The sequence below is a fragment of the Triticum aestivum genome, chromosome 5A, assembly GCF_018294505.1.
Source record: "Triticum aestivum cultivar Chinese Spring chromosome 5A, IWGSC CS RefSeq v2.1, whole genome shotgun sequence".
Lineage (NCBI taxonomy): Eukaryota > Viridiplantae > Streptophyta > Magnoliopsida > Poales > Poaceae > Triticum > Triticum aestivum.
The window spans coordinates 285306366-285324789 of NC_057806.1; the positions used below are offsets into that span (position 1 = coordinate 285306366).

Sequence of the window (18424 nt, forward strand, 5' to 3'; positions counted from 1 at the left end):
AAAAGGCCACAAACCATATGGTCCTCTGCTTTCATATGGACAAAAATCAGCTCAACTTATGTGAGCTTCCATTCCAGATCTAATAGGTCACCCAACAAAAAATCATCAATAGTTTAGCAAGTCTGTACCCTCAAGAATGAACATATAGCAATATCTGTTGTCCCCCCATAACATACGGAAATCAAAATCAGCTCAACTTAGATGAAAATTGCCTTTGTTGTATGGAATAGAACATAACGTAAGGACCCTAATTCGTATACAGCATTAGTGTGATGTATTCCAATGCAGGACAACAAATTATGCTATTATATGTTGACTGTGAGCAAACTACCTATTGAAGCAAAGGCAAATATCTCTGAAGTCTGAACTAAAGCACGGTTTCCTTGCTAATGATCCACAGTCCCACACTACTGAATGGGTTTTTGCAGAACCAAAACAGACATCACAGGAGAGAAGTCCCAGTGGACAAGTCAGAATGGCATAAAAACATGATGGCATACATTAGGGCAGATGTGATTTTGGTACAGCTACACTACTGCAGGCTGCATACATTCAGTCATTCTAAAATTTATTTTAGTCTACTCCTAAAATTCAGCACTAGCAGATCTTTAACACTCCTAAAATACATACATTAGGGCAGATGTGAATAAGAACTCTGTCTAGCATGGCCACTGACCTGTGGATGGCATCTAGACAACACACACACACACATACAGTACATCACACACATACAGTTTACTTATCATCTTTTTTTAAACTTAACAAGGTTCATGATTCAGAAATTCCAATGGTTCAGAACTTAAATGATTCAGAACATGATTTAGTTACAAGGTTCAGAACTTAAATGTTGTCTCCAACTTAAATCTAGTAACAAGGGAGAGCAAAAACCTTTTGCTGCTGCTGGAGGAGAACGGAGAAGTTGCCGCCACGGGAGGCGATGCAGTCGGAGATCCGGGACGGTGAACTGCGCGCGGAGGCCAGGGGAGTCGAGTCAGTCAGGGGGAGGGGGCTTACGGGCGGAGGAGGACGGGCGGAGGAGGAGGGGGGCTTACGGGCGGCGGTGGGACGGTTGCGGGTCGGCGGCGGTCGTCGTCCTACACCCCATGCGGTCGTCGTCGGCGGGATGGTTGGGGGCCACGGCGGCTTGCTGTCCGGTGGGCGGCAGAGGAGCTGCAGTGGTGGGGGCCGCGGGGGGCGACGGCGCACGTAGGGGCGGTGGCATCGTGGGTCGTCGGGGCAGCGACGCGCAGGGGCTGAGAGATGTGAGATGGGATCGACCGGGGATTGGGGCCGAGATTTTAGTCGAGGGAGGTATAGCAATGGCGCACCATCTAGCGGTGCGCCATAAGTAAGTTTTTTTAGATAGCAATGGCGCACCCCCCAGCGGTGCGCCATAAGTAACTTTTTTTGGCATAGCAATGGCGCACCAGCCAACGGTGCGCCATAAGTAATTTTTTTATTATGTTTTGTTGCATTCATTAAATTTGTTATTTGAAAATATCATCCAATTTGTTATTTGAAAAATAAATCAAATTTGTTTTTTTTGGATTTTTAGTTGCATTCATTTGTGACGGTGGAGCGGGGGAGGATGCGGGGGGTCGGCGGCGGCGGTGGAGCGGGGGAGGGTGCGGGGTGTCGGTGGCGGCGGTGGAGCGGGGGAGGGTGCGGTGGGTCGTCGGCTTAAGGTGCGCCATTAGTAGTTTTGCAAAAAAAATAATAGTTGCGCACTGTGTGGCAGGTGCGCCATTACTAGTTAAACTAGTAATGCCGTATTGTCCCATGATGCGCCATTAGTATTTTTGGAAAAATAATAATAAAATTTTTTTGTTACTAGTGGCGCACCGTGGGTCTGGTGCGTCATTAGTGTCTACCACACTAATAGCGCACCAACTCATGGTGCGCCATTACTATATAATAGTGACGCACCACATGTCTGATGCGTCATTAATGGTCATATCATCTATACCCCTTTTCTTAATAGTGAAAGATGAAGAATACCATGTGGACCTTGAGTTAATGTATAATTAGGGGATTATATTGTAAGAGATTTTATATTGTATATATGTAGCCAGTAGCGTCGGATAAATATACGAAAACTTGTTGTTCGACCAATCTCTCGCAGAAGGAAAGGTGGTCGATATCACTTCTCTTTGTATGCATATGTTCATGACGATCTTCTATTTCCTTCATTTGCTTACTAGCTAACGTGTCGAGTCCTCTCTATACGTATAGTACGTAGCGTCGACCAAGCACGGTGATAAGAGAGGACACTTCTCTCTATTAATTAGCTAGCTAACACAATATATGAAACAGCTAAATTAAACCCCCAAACCCCTAAATCACCCCCTTTCAAAAAAAAACTTCAGCTTCTGCCAGCTGCTGACGCGTGAACGCCTATTGGTCCCGGTTGGTGCCACCAATCGTGACCAAAGGGCCTCCTGTCTGGGCTCACCGCACCGGCCACGTGAAAGCCCATCTGTCCCGATTCGTGTAAGAATCAGGACTAAAGGCCTAGGGCTTTAGCAACGACCCTTTAGTCCCGGTTCAACAATCGGGACAAATGACCCTTACAAACCAGAATAAATGGCCCTTTTTCTACTAGTGATAGAAACAAAAAAGATAAAATCGAATGTGAATAGTGTCAAATACTATTCACTCAAAGCTGACACTATTCACAATTGAATTTGTCGTTTTTGTATCTCCAATTGTAGATTGAGTTTTGAACTGATTTTTTCTAGTTGTAGACATACATCATAAGTATGTTATCAAATAATTTCAGAATTTTTTGAATTGTCTAAATATGAGTGTTTTGGGTTGATCCTATGGTTCTCACTTAAAGGGCAGATTCTATTCTAGTCTCCGCCACTTTCTATCCTTCTAGTTTCTTGGATCTTGCCAAAAATAAAAGTTTATTGGACCAACGTCACCAACCTCACAATCTTTTTTTTTTGCGAGGTACCGACCTCATAATCTTTATTCAAAGAAGCAGACGTAAATAATTTTCCTACACATGAACTGTCTGAACTGAACTCTCACTCACTACTGAGCAGGCCCGGCCCTGATGGGGGGGCAGGGGGGGCGGCCGCCCCGGGCCCCCGAAAATGGGGGCCCCCCAGGTTTGTGCTCTTCCCCGTTAATACGATTGGGCTCTAGTTCGTAAAAAAATGATAATTGGGCCTACATTACGTGCACTGATCACGTTTGGGAGAGATCGATCACCCACGCTGATCACGCACGATGACCATCGTCCATCCTCGCCTGTAGCCTCCTATTTTTTCGCCTGATCTCCTGGAAACCTAATCGCCCGCAGCCACTGGCCGCCGCCATGGAGCAGACACTAGATACCCACGCCACACCATGGCACATCGATGCCGCAGCTCCAGCCTACGCCATCCGCCGACGATTTCAGATAAGACGTCTTTTTCCTTAATGATTTTGCCCTAAATTATGCCCTAGAACTGCTGCTTGATGTGGTGAGGCTTTTGTCGGCCGTAGTGTTGCACAGAACGACACAAGTATGAAAGCGAAGGTCCCCTTGATCATGGTCTTCAATCCTCAGAACCAGGCGTGGAAGCCTGTGAACAGTTTCAAGGATTTGTACAAGGATCAGTGGTACATTGCCGGGCTGCTACATCCAGGTACGTAAGATACCATGTAAACTCTTGATGCAAGGAAAGTTTTGTAGCTTTCAGCTTTTTGCATCTTGGCTGTGTAAAACTGTTTGATGAAAGGTAGTGTTTGTATGCACTTGCAATGCGAAATTATATTCACTTTTTCATTCTGAAAAAATACCAACGAAATGTAAGACACAGCCCAATATATGACTATGTGGTCGATTCTGTTGGATTAATTAGGACTAGTTGGCGCACCGTCAATAAAATAAGAACATGATAATGCTAATGTGATCAAACCTAATAAGCCAGTTAGTAAAAACTTCATTACTCTGTCTGGTGTTGTTAAAGGACTTCAGCAGTGTAAAGGAGCAGTGTAAAGGAAGGGATTGGTGCTTTATATATAAAATGGGGCGAAAGCCTTTTTCGGTAATATGCAAACAAATGCACATGAAGTAATTGAACATTATTCTTCTATAGAAAATGATAATCATCCCTACATGATTTGTTAGTAGTATGGTGTAGAAGCAAAATCTTAAAGTTGCACAAAGTATATACCGAAAATAATTTTTGAAAGTACAAAGGGCCCCGGATTCTGGTTTCACCCCGGGCCCCTAAAATCTCAGGACCGGCCCTGCTACTGAGCCATGGCAATATGGCATCCATCCATCCATATGTCCCCTCGTCGTAACTATCAGAATCGGGCAGCTTTATTCTATTCTGCATTGTTTTCCTTCACTCTTTCGTTATTCCCAGTGCACCGCCACCACTGGTGGAACCGTTGTCGACGTACCACCTGAAATCCCTGGCTGAAAATTTCTCGCTGCCACGCACGCGCACACCCACACTGAAAGCAGAAGCAGCTGGTGCCAAGTTAGAGATTTTTTTTTTTTGAAAGATCCAAGTTAGAGATTTCATGGTCCCAAAAGACAGATCCATAGATAGATATCTCACTATCTACCCATGTGAGCTGCAGCATTACAGCACCGCATTCTTATTTTACCTGCATATTTGCTCTCACTCTGCAGTGCTGGATCGATCCACTTGTGTAAAAAGAAGGAAATATTCCAAATCCCATAGCCACAGAAAATGCCTCAATTTCTTATTTTGCAAAATGACAAGAAATGCCCCGTATCTTCTTGGCCTCGCCTTTTCTCTGACTATATATGTGCTGGCCATTCCTCGCAAGTGAGAAGAGCACAGGAAGAAGAAAGAAATCTCTTCTGCAAATTCTTCAAAAACCTTGTCCGGATTGACGGTCCGTGCAGGTGTTCACTCAGGTGAGCGAAGTGATCATCTCTCCATGCCATGCATGGTCACTTAGCATTAGTGCAATTTCGTTTTAGCTGAATTTTTCATACTGAAAACACTAATCCTGATCAAGTGCGATTTCGTTTTCCTCTTTGCTGTGCGAAGATTTCATTTCAAGGTCAGGGGAGATAGACATGGCGGCGGACGGCGGGCTGAGGAGGCTGTTCGAGAAGCCTCTGCCGGAGAACCCGACGCTGCTGGAGGCGCTGTCGGCGTGGAACCGCGTCCACCCCAAGAGGCCGGTCGACCCGACATCCTTCACCGAGATATTCGGCGAGCTCCACTTCCACGAGAAGCAGCAGCAGCCGGACCACGTCGCCCGGGGCAACGTCCTGCCGGCGCCGCGTCCGCCACCTTCACCTCCTCTTGTTCGCGCGACCACGGTGTCGTCCTCGTCGTGGATCGACGCCGCCGAGAAGAGCAAGGACGACTCGTCTCTCGACGCGCTCCTCAGGTCGCCGAAGCCCACGCCGACGGTGAAGAGGAGCGCGAGCTTCTCCATGAAGAAGAGCCCGTCCGCGTCGTCCCTGCTGCTCTGCACAGAGGGGCTCGGGTCCGAGAGCACCGTGGACGTGCTGAGGGATGACGACGACGAGCTAGCCGCCGCGTTCCGCCGCCAGGTGGAGACACGCGACGACGCGGACGTGGTCGACGCGAACCAGGAGGAGAAGGAGAACCAGCGGCCTCCGCCGTCGTTCCCGCCCCCGATACGGTCGATCAGCGTGCGCGGCGGGAAGCCGAGCGTGTGCTTCCGGTCGTTCCGTGCGGAGGGCAGGTTCGTGCTGGTGGAGGTTGTCATCCCCGGGAAGGAGCTCCTGCGGGCGTCGCGCGAGGGCGGTCGGCTCAGGCTGCAGTTCGCCGGCGCCACCGCACACGCGTAGACCAAGACAGGACAACACGATGTCTGTGACGAGACTGGAAACACTGGCTGGGTCATGCAAGAACACAGGACACAGGATAATCATCTTGCTGCGTCTACGACGCACATATTGTATCGTATATATATCGGGGTGTAAATTTGACTTTTTGAGAGTACTACTATCAACGAATTCATAATCTTTTTGGCATCATGACTCGTTGGATGGCATGCCGCCATTGTAATGTGAGAGTTAAAAAGCATGGCGACGCACAAAGGAATGCTTTTCTCTAAGAAAAAGGGGATGCTTTCCTTTCGGGATCGTTAAATCTGAAGTTTTTCATTTCTTTTCTTAGGTCTTCCTTAGTTTGTAGAGTACATATGAATTTTCACTAGTGCAATTAACGTCATCGCATACGGTTAAAATCCCCCATTGCTCACACGGTCACGAACATCGCGCACGATGATGTGCGATAGGGGTACATCACACACGCTACAAGATAAATAAGTGCGATAAGGTTCCAGAATACAGACAGTTTGGCAAAAGCAATCGTATACGATGATTGAGAGGGTGTTTATTTTCATGGATTTATTGGTTTAGGGACTTAAAAAAGTCTCTATAAATTCCATCTAAACCAAACAGGAGGGATTTATAGGGACTTAAAGTGTGCATTTGGGACTTATAAAATAAGACTCTCAAGAAGAGACTTATAGGGACTTATAACTGTAACGTGGTCTTTTAGTCCGTGTTAAGCCCCACAAACCAAACAGGTAGGGACTTTTTAGAGCATCTCCAGCCGTTGGCCTCCCAGGAGGGGCTAAAAATCGCCCCCTGGGGGCGCACCGGCGCTAAACAGCGCACTGGGGGCGTGATGCCCCCCAGTCGCGGCGCCCACGTTTTTTTTTGAAAAAGTCAAATACGGCGCAAACACGGCTCAATTTTATCGCAAACATCAGCGAGTTCGTTCAAATTTAAACATATTTTATAAAAAAAGAAAAAAACTAGCACGGGCTGCCCCCGCCGTCTCCATAGCCGCTCCTCACCGTCTACCTCGCCGCTCGCCGCCCGCCTTTGCAGTTCTACATGCCGAGGAGGCGGTAGAACCGCGTGTAGTCGCCGCCGCCACCGTCGTCGTCTCCGCCGCCGCCGTCCCTGCTGCATCCTTCCCCCGGTTGGCGCGGCGGGTTGGACGGCCCGGGGGCGTCATCGTCGTCGTCGCTGTCGAGGACGACGATGTCGTGCTCGTCCTCGCGCCCACGCTTGCGGGCGGCGATCTCCTCCAGGGCCCGGGTCTGCCGGGTCATCTCCGTCCGGAGGTAGTCGTCCCGCGCTCACCGCAGGGCGTCCTCGTCGGAGAAGCCGCGCCGGGCTATCTCCTTGTACTCCGTGGGGAGGCCGGGCTCCGGCTTGGGCTCGACGAGGACGAAGAGGCCGGTGGGGGGGGGGGGGGGCGCCGATGCGGACGACGGAGCTGCGGGTGCGCGCGCTGACAGGCATGTCCTGGGGCTCCGACTTGACGGGGCGGAGGCAGGGAGAGCCCGACGAGCGGCCGGACGAGGAGGAAGACGCCCCGGGCCGCTCCATGCGCCTCGGCGTCCAGGAGCTTCCACGGCGGCGTGAGAAGGACGGGGGAGCGGGGTACTTGAGGCGCGGCGTGTTGCCGCCCTCGATGTACTCGAGGACGGCCTCCAACGTGCGGCCGGGTACGCCCCACCACCGGCGCCGGCCATCGGAGTTGAGCCTGCCGGAGGGCACGACGTCGTTGGTGGCCTCGAGCTGCTCGGCGTACGGCGGCGGAAGTAGGGCTCCCAGAGCGGGCTGTCAGGGACGTACCGTGGCCTCTCCCTCGCCGCTCGATGCAGGGACGCGCGGATACGTGCAATCTCCGCACGCCGCGCCGCCCCGGTGGGTGGTGGTGGCACCGGCACGCCGCCGGCGCTGATCCTCCAAGCCCCGGGCACCCGCATGTCCGGCGGGACTGGGTACTCGGCCTCGAAAAGGAGGCGAGCCTCGTCCTCGTGAAGATGGCGGCGCCCGAAGCCATTCGTCGCCGCGCCGTTGCCTGGAAAGCGCTCGGCCATTCTTATGAATTGGAGACGGCGAGAAGAGGAAGGGGGGAGAAATGGGCGCGTCGGCGGTGGAGTGTCTATGCGTGCCTCCGGCGCGCTGGTGGTCGGCTTATATAGGCGGAGGCGCCGCGTGGTAGGCTTGGCCAGCGCGTTACGCGTGGCTTGATGGCGTGGCGGCCAAGGGGACGCGCGTCGCCCGGCCTTCACTGCGCCGTCCGTGAGGCATCAATGGAGGCTGACCGGCGCGGCAGCGCGCGCAGCGCGCAGCTTTGGCATTGATTCGCCGCGGGAAACGAGGCGATAAGGACGACGAAGCGGCGAGAAGAGAGTCGAGTCGCTGACATGGCTGGCCCGCAGCTCTTCGCGCCAAAAAAGATTCGCCCGATGCCCCCGAGCGACACCCAGCGCGCAGGGTTCGGGTTGGGTCCGCCGGCGCCAATTTCGGCCCGAGCCGGCGAAAACTGAGCCCTTGAGGACGCGACTGGATCGATTTTTTGGCGCTGGCGGCTGAAAAATCGTCTGGGATGCCTTCTTAAGGGCACGGCTGGAGATGCTCTTAGGGACTTGAGATTTATAAGTTAAGACTAAAAAAAGTCCTAAGACTTATGAACCAAACATGGCCTGAATCTATCACACACATGATTTTAGTTGTAACCGTTTTTCATACATCCAATGTCTCAATGTTTCATCCGTGGAGATTGTGTGTGATGATAGGTCTATCACACACCCTATACCCTCGCGCAAAGTTTGAGATGTACCCAAGACCGAAGACGGTTCACGAATAGGAACATGTATGATAAGGGGCCTATCACGTTGAATATCCATTTTTGAATCCAAGCTCATCTCATGTCGATGAATGGTAAAATAAATAAATAATCTGTTTGATGAGGACATCTCAGGTTCACCTAGTTTGTCATCTTTTTTTATGATAAAACTCAGCTCTTAAATGGAGCCGCTACAAAGAAGACCTATTTGGGTCCGATGACAAGGAGTCATGCCAAACAAATAGAACAAGAGGTGGACGCACTCCTAGCTGATCATAATTCAACTATCCATGAGAAATTTATAATGCCTAAATATTGTGTGCTGATTTTGCTTAGGTACAATGTTGACGACAACCAACAACTTTCAATGTTGGCGACCAAATTAAGGCATACGCTCCCATCCTTATTAGCGTTTTGAATCTATTTGGTATTCCGTCCAACCAATGACCAAAAATATTGGCAACACTTATGGGCGGATATAAATTTGACGCTATTTGGATGACTGACCACGTAGAACGTGCAAACTTGCATTGAAAAAAGAGGTGTTTGATTGTATCGCCATGAGTACAGAAAAAACACTTTTTACTCCCTGGCCAGTTGTGCCGTGCGAGGTTGTCTTTAGTTAATACAACTCCCCTATGAATATAGCACATGAAGATTTTCACTTTTAGTGGAACTTGGACTTCCAAATTTTCTTGTTATTACTCACTGGTATCTCAGAATGCATGAGTGCACAATACATAGAGTCTACTATGAAAGACCCTGATGTAGTAAGGTTCCAGCAAAATACATCCCTGCCTTGTGTCAGGTTAATTGAATCCAACCGGGATAAGAGATTATGCCATGACACTAGACGGGGGCCGATCAAGTCCCGCCTGAACGAAATATTCGGCGGGGAGGAACTGAGCACGTGCGCAATAGTATTATTATTATTATTATTATTATTATCACGAGCAATGTTATATAAGGTTGGATATTTTTCTCTAAGGCTGGCATTTCCTAGCTAGATATCTTTCCAGAAATGAATCTCCGACCCATCCTTTATCGTGAAAGACCCAAAGCAAAAGAGATGTTTTTTTGTCGCCATTAGGCCAGCCCAAAAGTGTGAGTCACCAGGTTTTCAATATGTCCGAGACACCGCCTTTTGGCTAGATACTTGCTGCGCAACATGGTTTGCCAAACACCATCCTCAGTAAGAAGTTTGAACAACCATTTACTGAGCAGGGGCTCATTCTTGACTTGCAGATCATGAATACCAAGGCCACCTTAGTCTTTCGGCCTACAAACCATGCTCCATTTGGCTAGCCAGTATTTTTTCTTTTCACCGTCTCCTTGCCAAAAGAATATGGATCTAAAATAGTCCAGTCTTTGTAGGACCCCTTTTGGAAGTTGAAAGAAAGAAAGCATATAGAGAACCATATTTGTGAGAACGGAGTTAATCAAAACCAGCCGTCCTCCAACTGAGAGAAACTTTCCTTTCCAACTAATCAACCATTTCTCTAGACGCTCCTCCACATGCTTCCACTCCGCAATGGTGAGACACCGATAATGAACAGGTATTCCCAGGTATTTAATCGTGAATTGGCCATGTGCGCAACCAAAGAGGTTAGCATAATCGGCCGCGGCCTCAACGACTTCTCCAAAGCAGAACATTTCACTTTTATGGAAGTTAATTTTGAGACCCGACATTTGTTCAAATGCTGAAAGCAAGAGTTTCAGGTTTTGAGCCTTGTCCAGGTCAGGTACAATAAAAAGAATTGTGTCATCAGCATATTGAAAAATAGAGAGGCCACCATCCACAAGATGTGGCACTACTCCTGCAATCTGGCCATCCTGCTTGGCGCGCTCAATCAGAACAGCCAACATATTAGCAACAATGTTAAATAACACTGGATACATGGGGCAACCCCGGCGTAGTCCTTTTTTGTCTGAAAGTAATGGCCTACATCATCATTGACTTTTATGGCCACACTACCTCCAGTTACAAAATTTTCGATCCATTGGCGCCATTTATCAAAGAAACCTTTCATTCTTAGGGCCTGTTGGAGGAAAGACCACTTGGCCTTGTCATAGGCTTTTTCAAAGTCAGTTTTGAATACCACTCCACTCATGTTTTTTGGTGCATCTCGTGGACAGTCTCATGCAGGATTACTACACCATCTAGTATATTCCTTCCTTGCATGAAGGTTGTTTGAGATGGCCGGACAACATGGTCAGCTATTGAGTTTAACCTATTTGTAGCCACTTTGGTGAAAATCTTGAAGCTGGCATTAAGGATGCATATGGGTCTGAACTGCTGGATCCGTTCAGCCTCCTTAATCTTCGGCAACAAAACAATCTCGCAAAAATTTAGCCTGAATAGGTCAAGTCTATCGGCATGAAGACAATTGAACAACTCCAAAAGGTTGGCCTTTATGATATCCCAGAAATTCTGATAGAATTCTACAGGGAAACCATCAGGGCCTGGAGCTTTGTTGTGTTCCATTTGGAACACTGCTGTTCTCACCTCCTTTTCTGAGAAAGGTGTCATGAGGATATCATTCTCTTCTTCCGTGACTTGTGGAATATCATCTACTTGGGTCTCATCAATGGTGACATTCCCTTCATCTGGCGCCCCGAATAGAGATTTGTAGTAGTTGGTGATATACTTTTTGAGTTCCTCCTGACCTTCGATCCACCCCTCATCCTGTTGGAGACTATGAATACATTTCTTCCTATGTCGACCATTGGCGACTAATTGGAAGTATCTTGTATTACTATCTCCCATTAGGATGAAGTCAGCTTTGGACCTTTGGTAGTATTTGATCTCCTCTTCACGCAAAAGACAAGCAACCTTCTCATTAGATGATTTTTCATTTCAATCTCTTGTTGAGACAAGGTGCGGGTCTCTGCAATTTTGTGAGGTCATCAATGATGGTACTGAGGCGCTGCTTTTCTTTTTTGTATAACCCGTTGGTGTGTTTTTCCCATCCAGAGAGGTGTTGCCTCATGGCCCTTATTCTATAATTCCATCTTTGAATCGGTGTACGACCAAAGGCGGGCCTCTCCCAAACACTCTTGATTATGTCTACAAAACCATCTCAATGCAGCCATCCCAATTCAAATTTGAAAGGATGACGGGCAGAATGGCTTGCTGAATTAGAATCAAGAATGATTGGTGCATGATCCGATAGTGCCTCGATTCTCTCTAGGGCTCACGGTTACCATAGGAAATTTTAACTCCCATTCGGTATCCATGAGTACTCTATCAAGCTTCTCGTACGTTGGCACAGAACGGTTATTAGCCCAAGTGAACTGCCGCCCTGACATAGAGGTCTCCCGAAGATCTAAACTGTCCATCATAGCATTGAATAGGAAAGGCCAACGAGTGTTGAAGTGGTTATTTTTTTCTTCCTGGTACCTAAGGATATTAAAATCCCCTCCAATAAGCATTGGGTGCGGGTTATCCTTAGCCAGGTTTACCAGTTCCCGGAGGAAAGCAGATTTATGCTCATCTTGGGCAGCCCCATAAACTGCGACCAAGCTCCATGTAAAATTATCAACCCATACAAACAAGTTTGAAGAGAACAAGTTTCAACTCTGATGTAAACCATGTTTTGGTGACAAGGGCAACTAGTTACACGTCAAGGAAGAATATCAAGCCATCTCAACACTCTATTGTGGTTTGCACAGTTCCAGAATTTGTCCTAGAACTTGCTGCATCATGCAACACAAATATATGAGTATCCAGCATGCGTGGAAGTACAAAATGGACAACATATGAAGTCTACTTTCATGAAAATTAAATGGGGCGTCATTTGTTGTCCCGAGTCAAAGGATATAAGAGTTTCAATGCAAACTGTCCAGAGCATTAATTGCTGCACGAGGCTCCATGAGTTTGCTCCCTTGACCAGCTGGTTAGCATGAATTTAGGCCCCTCTTTTAGATTGGTTCTACACCTAAGCTAGGAGGGATGTTCCTAGTATAAATACCCCTTCTCCCACTTCAGCCACAACTCTTTGGCAATTTGATTTCAACATAGGTTAGCTAAGTGAAACCAAAATCTTGTTTAAGCATTCACTTCCTCCTTAGATCTTGCAATCTTGCCTTGTGAGAGGGTAAACTCACTTTGTGATTTTACAACAGTAGCCGTTGAGGCGCCGATCAGTTCATGCTTACAACTTCGTGTGTGGTTGCGTGGATTAAAAACTAAGAGTGTGGTAGGGCGAATATTTGTTGTTGGTGTTGCATATGCAATAGTTGGCTTCGGTCTGGTCAGGTTACACTAGTTATCCATAACCCGACATCATTGTTGGCTGGGACCGAGGGTTTCCTTTGTACCCTTCATGTGGTCTTGATTTGTTCCTCAAGCAGATCCTCCATGAAGATCGGGCAACCCCGTATCACTATTTTTTTTTGCATAAAATATGTTTGAGTGCGTGAGGTTCATGCGAATTTTCAGCTCTTTCGAACATCTGAGTAGCTCTTAGAAAAAATTACTCCAAACAGTGCATGAACGATAAACTTTTTGCATACCCCAATTTTTTTCCGGGAGTTTCTCAGATGTCCAAACGAGATGAAATTGGCACGGACCTCATGCACACATACATTTCCTTTCTAGTATATTTTTTATTTTATCGTTCACACACAGGAGGAGCTAAGTTCAGGAGCCATTTAGCCGCTCTCCCTATCACACACACACACACACACTATACTCTTGTGCACCATCTGCGATGCGCTGCATACTGCACATGTTTAATAATAGGAAAGTATGTTTTGTGCTATACTTGTCACATACGTTTTGTATGAGTTGAGCGTGTAGGATAAGTGAGCCTATCACACACGCTCTTTAATAACGCATCATTTTCGATGCATATATCATCACACATGTTTGGAGACAATGAAGTATATGTACTACAGTGGTTAATTGATGTTTGGAGATAGGAAATGTCTATGTTGTACCGGCTCATCACACACATTTACTTTGTATAACCGTGTGTACCACAATGACCAACACAACTAGGGGTTTCCCTATAATTTAATCCCCGCAATTGAACATTCTTCAGATTCGAATTTGAAAGTATGCAACCACATATTCATATCCATGAGACATACACAATTTACGTAACTTCAACCATCATTGCATAATTCAAATCACGGTAGCATATGTTCAAGCATTACACAAGGCACCAAATTAAAGCAAGAACCACTATAGCATTAAAGACAGTAAAGAGAAAGACAAATAACATTCTGGTTGTTGGTGTAGGTGAAGAAGCGGAATACCGCTATTATACCTCCTTCATGCCAAAAACACGCACAACTTTAGTCCAACCCATTTTGATGACTACTCATTTGTCCTTTACCATCTTAAGGAAGACTTCTAGTTCATCATTCACTACAGAAAAACACTTTCGTGATAATACCAACAACCAGAATTTTTGTAGTGTTTTTTTGACTATTCATTATCACGAAAGTGTTTTTTTACTGCACTATCATTCACTACGGTCTGGTCAGGAACTTGTAGACAAGTCATGAAAATCGTCCAAATAGTTCTCGGTTGCGCCCCCTGCAGATTATTAATAACATACGTTTTTCATCAAGTTGCTTGGCTTCTTGGTCAGTAGGTCGGGTACGCCCTTGGTGCAAAAAACTAACGACATCACTATGACCTCGGCTATAGAGACTATATAATATGTTGTAACACCCATGATGCGGCTATATCTCCCATGTGACGAGGCATGACTTAGAGGCATAACTGCATTGTGGTTTTGTTGCAAGAAGGGTCATATTCACACAATCCCATGTAATGAACAAGAAAGGAATAAATAGAGTTGGCTTACAATCGCCACATCACACAAATATCAAATAATTCATACATCATTCAGAGTACACACATAGTCCGACTACGGACAAATCCAAAAGAAAAAAAGATAACCCCAAATGCTAGATCCACGATCGTCCCAACTGGGTTCGACTACTGATCATTAGGAAACGAAACATAGTAACGACCAAGGTCCTCGTCGAACTCCCACTTGAGTTCGGTAGCATCACATGTACTGGTATCATCGGCACCTGCAACTGTTTGGGTAGTATCTGTGAGTCACGAGGACTCATCAATCTTAAAACCCGCGAGATCAAGACTATTTAAGCTTATGGGTAGGATAAGGTAATGAGGTGGAGTTGCAGCAAGCGCTAAGAAAATATGGTGGCTAACATACGCAAATAAGAGTAAGATGAGAAGCTACACAACGGACGTGAAGCTAGAAGTGATCCTGTAACTACTTACGTTCAAACATAACCCAAACCATGTTCACTTCCTGGACACCGCCAAAAAGAGACCATCACGGCTACACACGCAGTTGATTCATTTTAATTATGTCAAGTGTCAAGTTCTCTACAACTGGATATTAACAAATTCCCACCTGCCACATAACCGCGGGCACGGCTCTTGAAAGTTTATACCCTGCAGTGGTGTCCCAACTTAGCCCATCACAAGCTCTCACGATCAACGAAGGATATTCCTTCTCCCGGAAAGACACGATCAGTCTCGGAATCCCAGTTATGAGACATTTTGACAATGGTAAAACAAGACCAGCAAGACCGCCCGATGTGCCGACAAATCTCGATAAGAGTCGCACATATCTCATTCTCAGGGCACACCAGATGGGACAAGCTACAAGTAAAACCAGCCCTCAAGTTTCCCTGAGGTGGCCCCACAGGCTGCCCGTTTCGGACCAGCACTCAGAGGAGCACTAGCCCGGGTGGGGGGGGGGTTAAAATAAAGATGACCCTCGGGTTTACAACCCCTAGGGAAAGTTATAGATTGTTAGGAAAATGTAAAACCAAGGTTGGGCCTTGCTGAAGCATTTTTATTCAAAGCGAACTGTCAAGGGGGTCCCATAACCCCAACCGCGTAAGAAACGCAAAATCAAGGAACATAACACCGGTATAACGGAAACTAAGGCGGCAAGAGTGGGACAAAACACCGAGCAAAAGGCCAAGCCTTCCACCCCTTGCCAAGTATATAGATGCATTAATTAAATAAGGGATAAAGTGATATCCCAACATATCCATGTTCCAACATGGAACAACCTGCAAGGAACCTGCAACTAGAAATGCTATAAGAGGGGCTGAGCAAAAGCGGCAACTTAGCCAAACAATGATTTGCTAGGAAGGTGGGTTAGAGGCTTGACACGGCAATATGGGAGGCATGATATAACAAGTGGTAGGTAGCGCGACATAGCAATAGAACGAATAACTAGCAAGCAAAGATAGAAGTGATATCGAGGGTAATGGTCATCTTGCCTGAGATCCCGCAAGGAAGAAGAATGAGTCCCTGAAGAAGACAAACGGACGTAGTCAAACGAATCCTCACAACTCTAGAACGAAATCAAAGCTAACGAGAGAAGCAAACCAGAAAGAAGCAAGCAACATGGTAAACACACAAGCATAAACATGGCATGATGCACAACCAAGGATGATGCATGTCCGGTTTAAATATGCATGGCATGGCAAAGAGCACAAACAAAACTACAAGTTAAGTGGAGCTCAATATGCAACGAGATGCATATTGACAAAATACCACATCCAATTATTTATCTCTCTCCCGTTTATGTACCAAACAATATTAAATGTTGTTAAACATGGCAAGAGGTGAAGCATAATAAAACTACCTATCTAGGCAAGTTTAAATGAGGCCGGACCAACAAACAACAAGTGCGAAAAAATTCTCATATGCATATTATGAATTTGGTACTGTTGTGCCCTAAACACAATTTTAGAGTTGCTAAACATGCAAAGTAGTCTCACCATGTTAAACTATGCATTTTCCACCCCATTTACATATAAAGTTTATTTAAAATGGAGCTACGATTATTTAGTTATTAAATAAACCATTTTAGTATGTCATTGTGCAAAATAAATACAAACAAAATTTTAAATTTTTTTAACATGGATGAAAGCAACATATTATGAAACTAGATAAAATTCTAGGCATTTTCCATATATAAAGTTTTTACATGTGATGCACAGTTTGTGATTTATGATATGCATGAAGTCTATGTTTTTTTTGCAAATCTATAATTCCTAGAATAAAGTTAAAATCGCTGGAACGGAAAAAAACAAGAATGGTCCGAATCTGGCTGGCCCAACCGTGTACATGAGAGGACACTGGATCTCGGTGCTCACCAGGCCACATGGGCCGGTTGGTGGAGGAGGCCGGGCAGGCCGGATCTGGCATTGGGCCGGCTTGAGCTGGCCTTGGAGGCCGAAGGGGAAGCAGGTGGGGCACGCTGGTCCTAGCGCGCCTGGCAGCCCACGTAGCTGGCCAGCGCAGTCAACGGGCATGGCTTCGCTCGTACAGTTGCTCGAAGCAGAGGATGGAGCAGTGGCTTCACGCGGCTTGGGATTTGGGGACGAGCGTGATAACCCACAAGTATAGGGGATCACAACAGTTTTTGATAAGTAAGAGTGTCGAACCCAACGAGGAGCTAAAGGTAGAACAAATATTACCTCAAGTTCTATCGACCACCGATACAACTCTACGCACGCTTGACGTTCGCTTTACCTAGAACAAGTATGAAACTAGAAGTACTTTGTAGGTGTTATTGGATAGGTTTGCAAGATAATAAAGAGTCCGTAAATAAAAAGTAGGGGCTGTTTAGATAAAGAAACAATAAAGTAAATATAGCGAGTGTGGAAAAGTGGTGGTAGGAGTTGCGGAATTGCCCCTAAGCAATTGACTACTTTACTAGACCGATAGCAAGTATTATGTGGGAGAGGCCACTGCTAGCATGTCATCCCTGACTTGGAATTCTATGCACTTATGATTGGAACTATTAGCAAGCATCCGCAACTACTAATGTTCATTAAGGTAAAACCCAACCATAGCATTAAGATATATTGGTCCCCCTTCAATCCCATATGCATCAATTTCTATGCTAGGTTGAAGCTTCTGTCACTCTTGCCCTCCAATACATAGTCCTATCAACATACAACTAACCCTAGGGTGTGATCCACGCGCGCAATCATATGATGGGCACCAAAGGACAACAACATAACCACAAGCAAATTAAATCAATCATAGCAATTCATCAACCACCGATAGGACAACGAAAATCTACTCAGACATCATAGGATGGCAACACATCATTGGATAATAATATGAAGCATAAAGCACCATGTTCAAGTAGAGGGTACAGCGGGTTGCGGGAGAGTGGACCACTGTAGATAGACGCGGGAAGGTGATGGAGATGTTGGTGAAGATGGCGGAGGTGTTGGTGTAGATCGCGGTGATGATGATGATGGCCACGGCGACGTTCCGGCGCCACCGAAGGAGAGGGGGAGAGGGCCCCCCTTCTTCCTCTTCTTCCTTGACCTCCTCCCGAGATGGGAGAAGGGTTTCCCCTCTGGTCCTTGGCCTCCATGGCATGGGACGGGCGAGAGCCCCTTCGAGATTGGATCTATCTCTCTGTTTCTCTCTAGTTCTGCGTTCTCCCCTGGCTCTGTTTCACCGTTTCGTATATATATGGAGATCCGTAACTTCAATTGGCCTGAAACCTTCACCGTGATTTTTTTCCGAATATTAGCTTTCTTGCGGCAAAAGAAGAGCGTCAACCGCCTTACGGTGGGTTCACGAGGGTAGGGGGCGCGCCATAGGGGGGGCCTGCCTCGTGACCACCTCGGGCACTGGTTCGCGTTGATTTTCCTTCCGAATTTTCCATATTTTCCAAAAATAAGCTCCGTCCGTTTTTATCCCGTTTGGACTCCGTTTGATATGGATATTCTGCGAAACCAAAAACATGCAACAGACAGGAACTGGCACTGGGCAGTGG

At 46.7% G+C, this 18424-nt stretch overlaps 1 protein-coding gene across 1 annotated transcript; it reads left to right on the forward strand.

The window, feature by feature from the left end:
• Window positions 1–4696: 4696 nt before the first annotated feature.
• On the forward strand, window positions 4697–5980 carry LOC123106814 (protein FAF-like, chloroplastic). Its single transcript, XM_044528856.1, has 2 exons — window positions 4697–4891; window positions 5028–5980. Exon 2 carries the CDS (start codon window positions 5057–5059, stop codon window positions 5801–5803), a length of 747 nt encoding a protein of 248 aa, XP_044384791.1. The 5' UTR covers window positions 4697–4891; window positions 5028–5056; the 3' UTR covers window positions 5804–5980.
• Window positions 5981–18424: the final 12444 nt, after the last annotated feature.

Coding starts and splice junctions, on each gene's coding strand:
- LOC123106814 (XM_044528856.1), top strand. CDS start 5,057: ATGGCGGCGGACGGCGGGCTGAGGAGGCTGTTCGAGAAGCCTCTGCCG.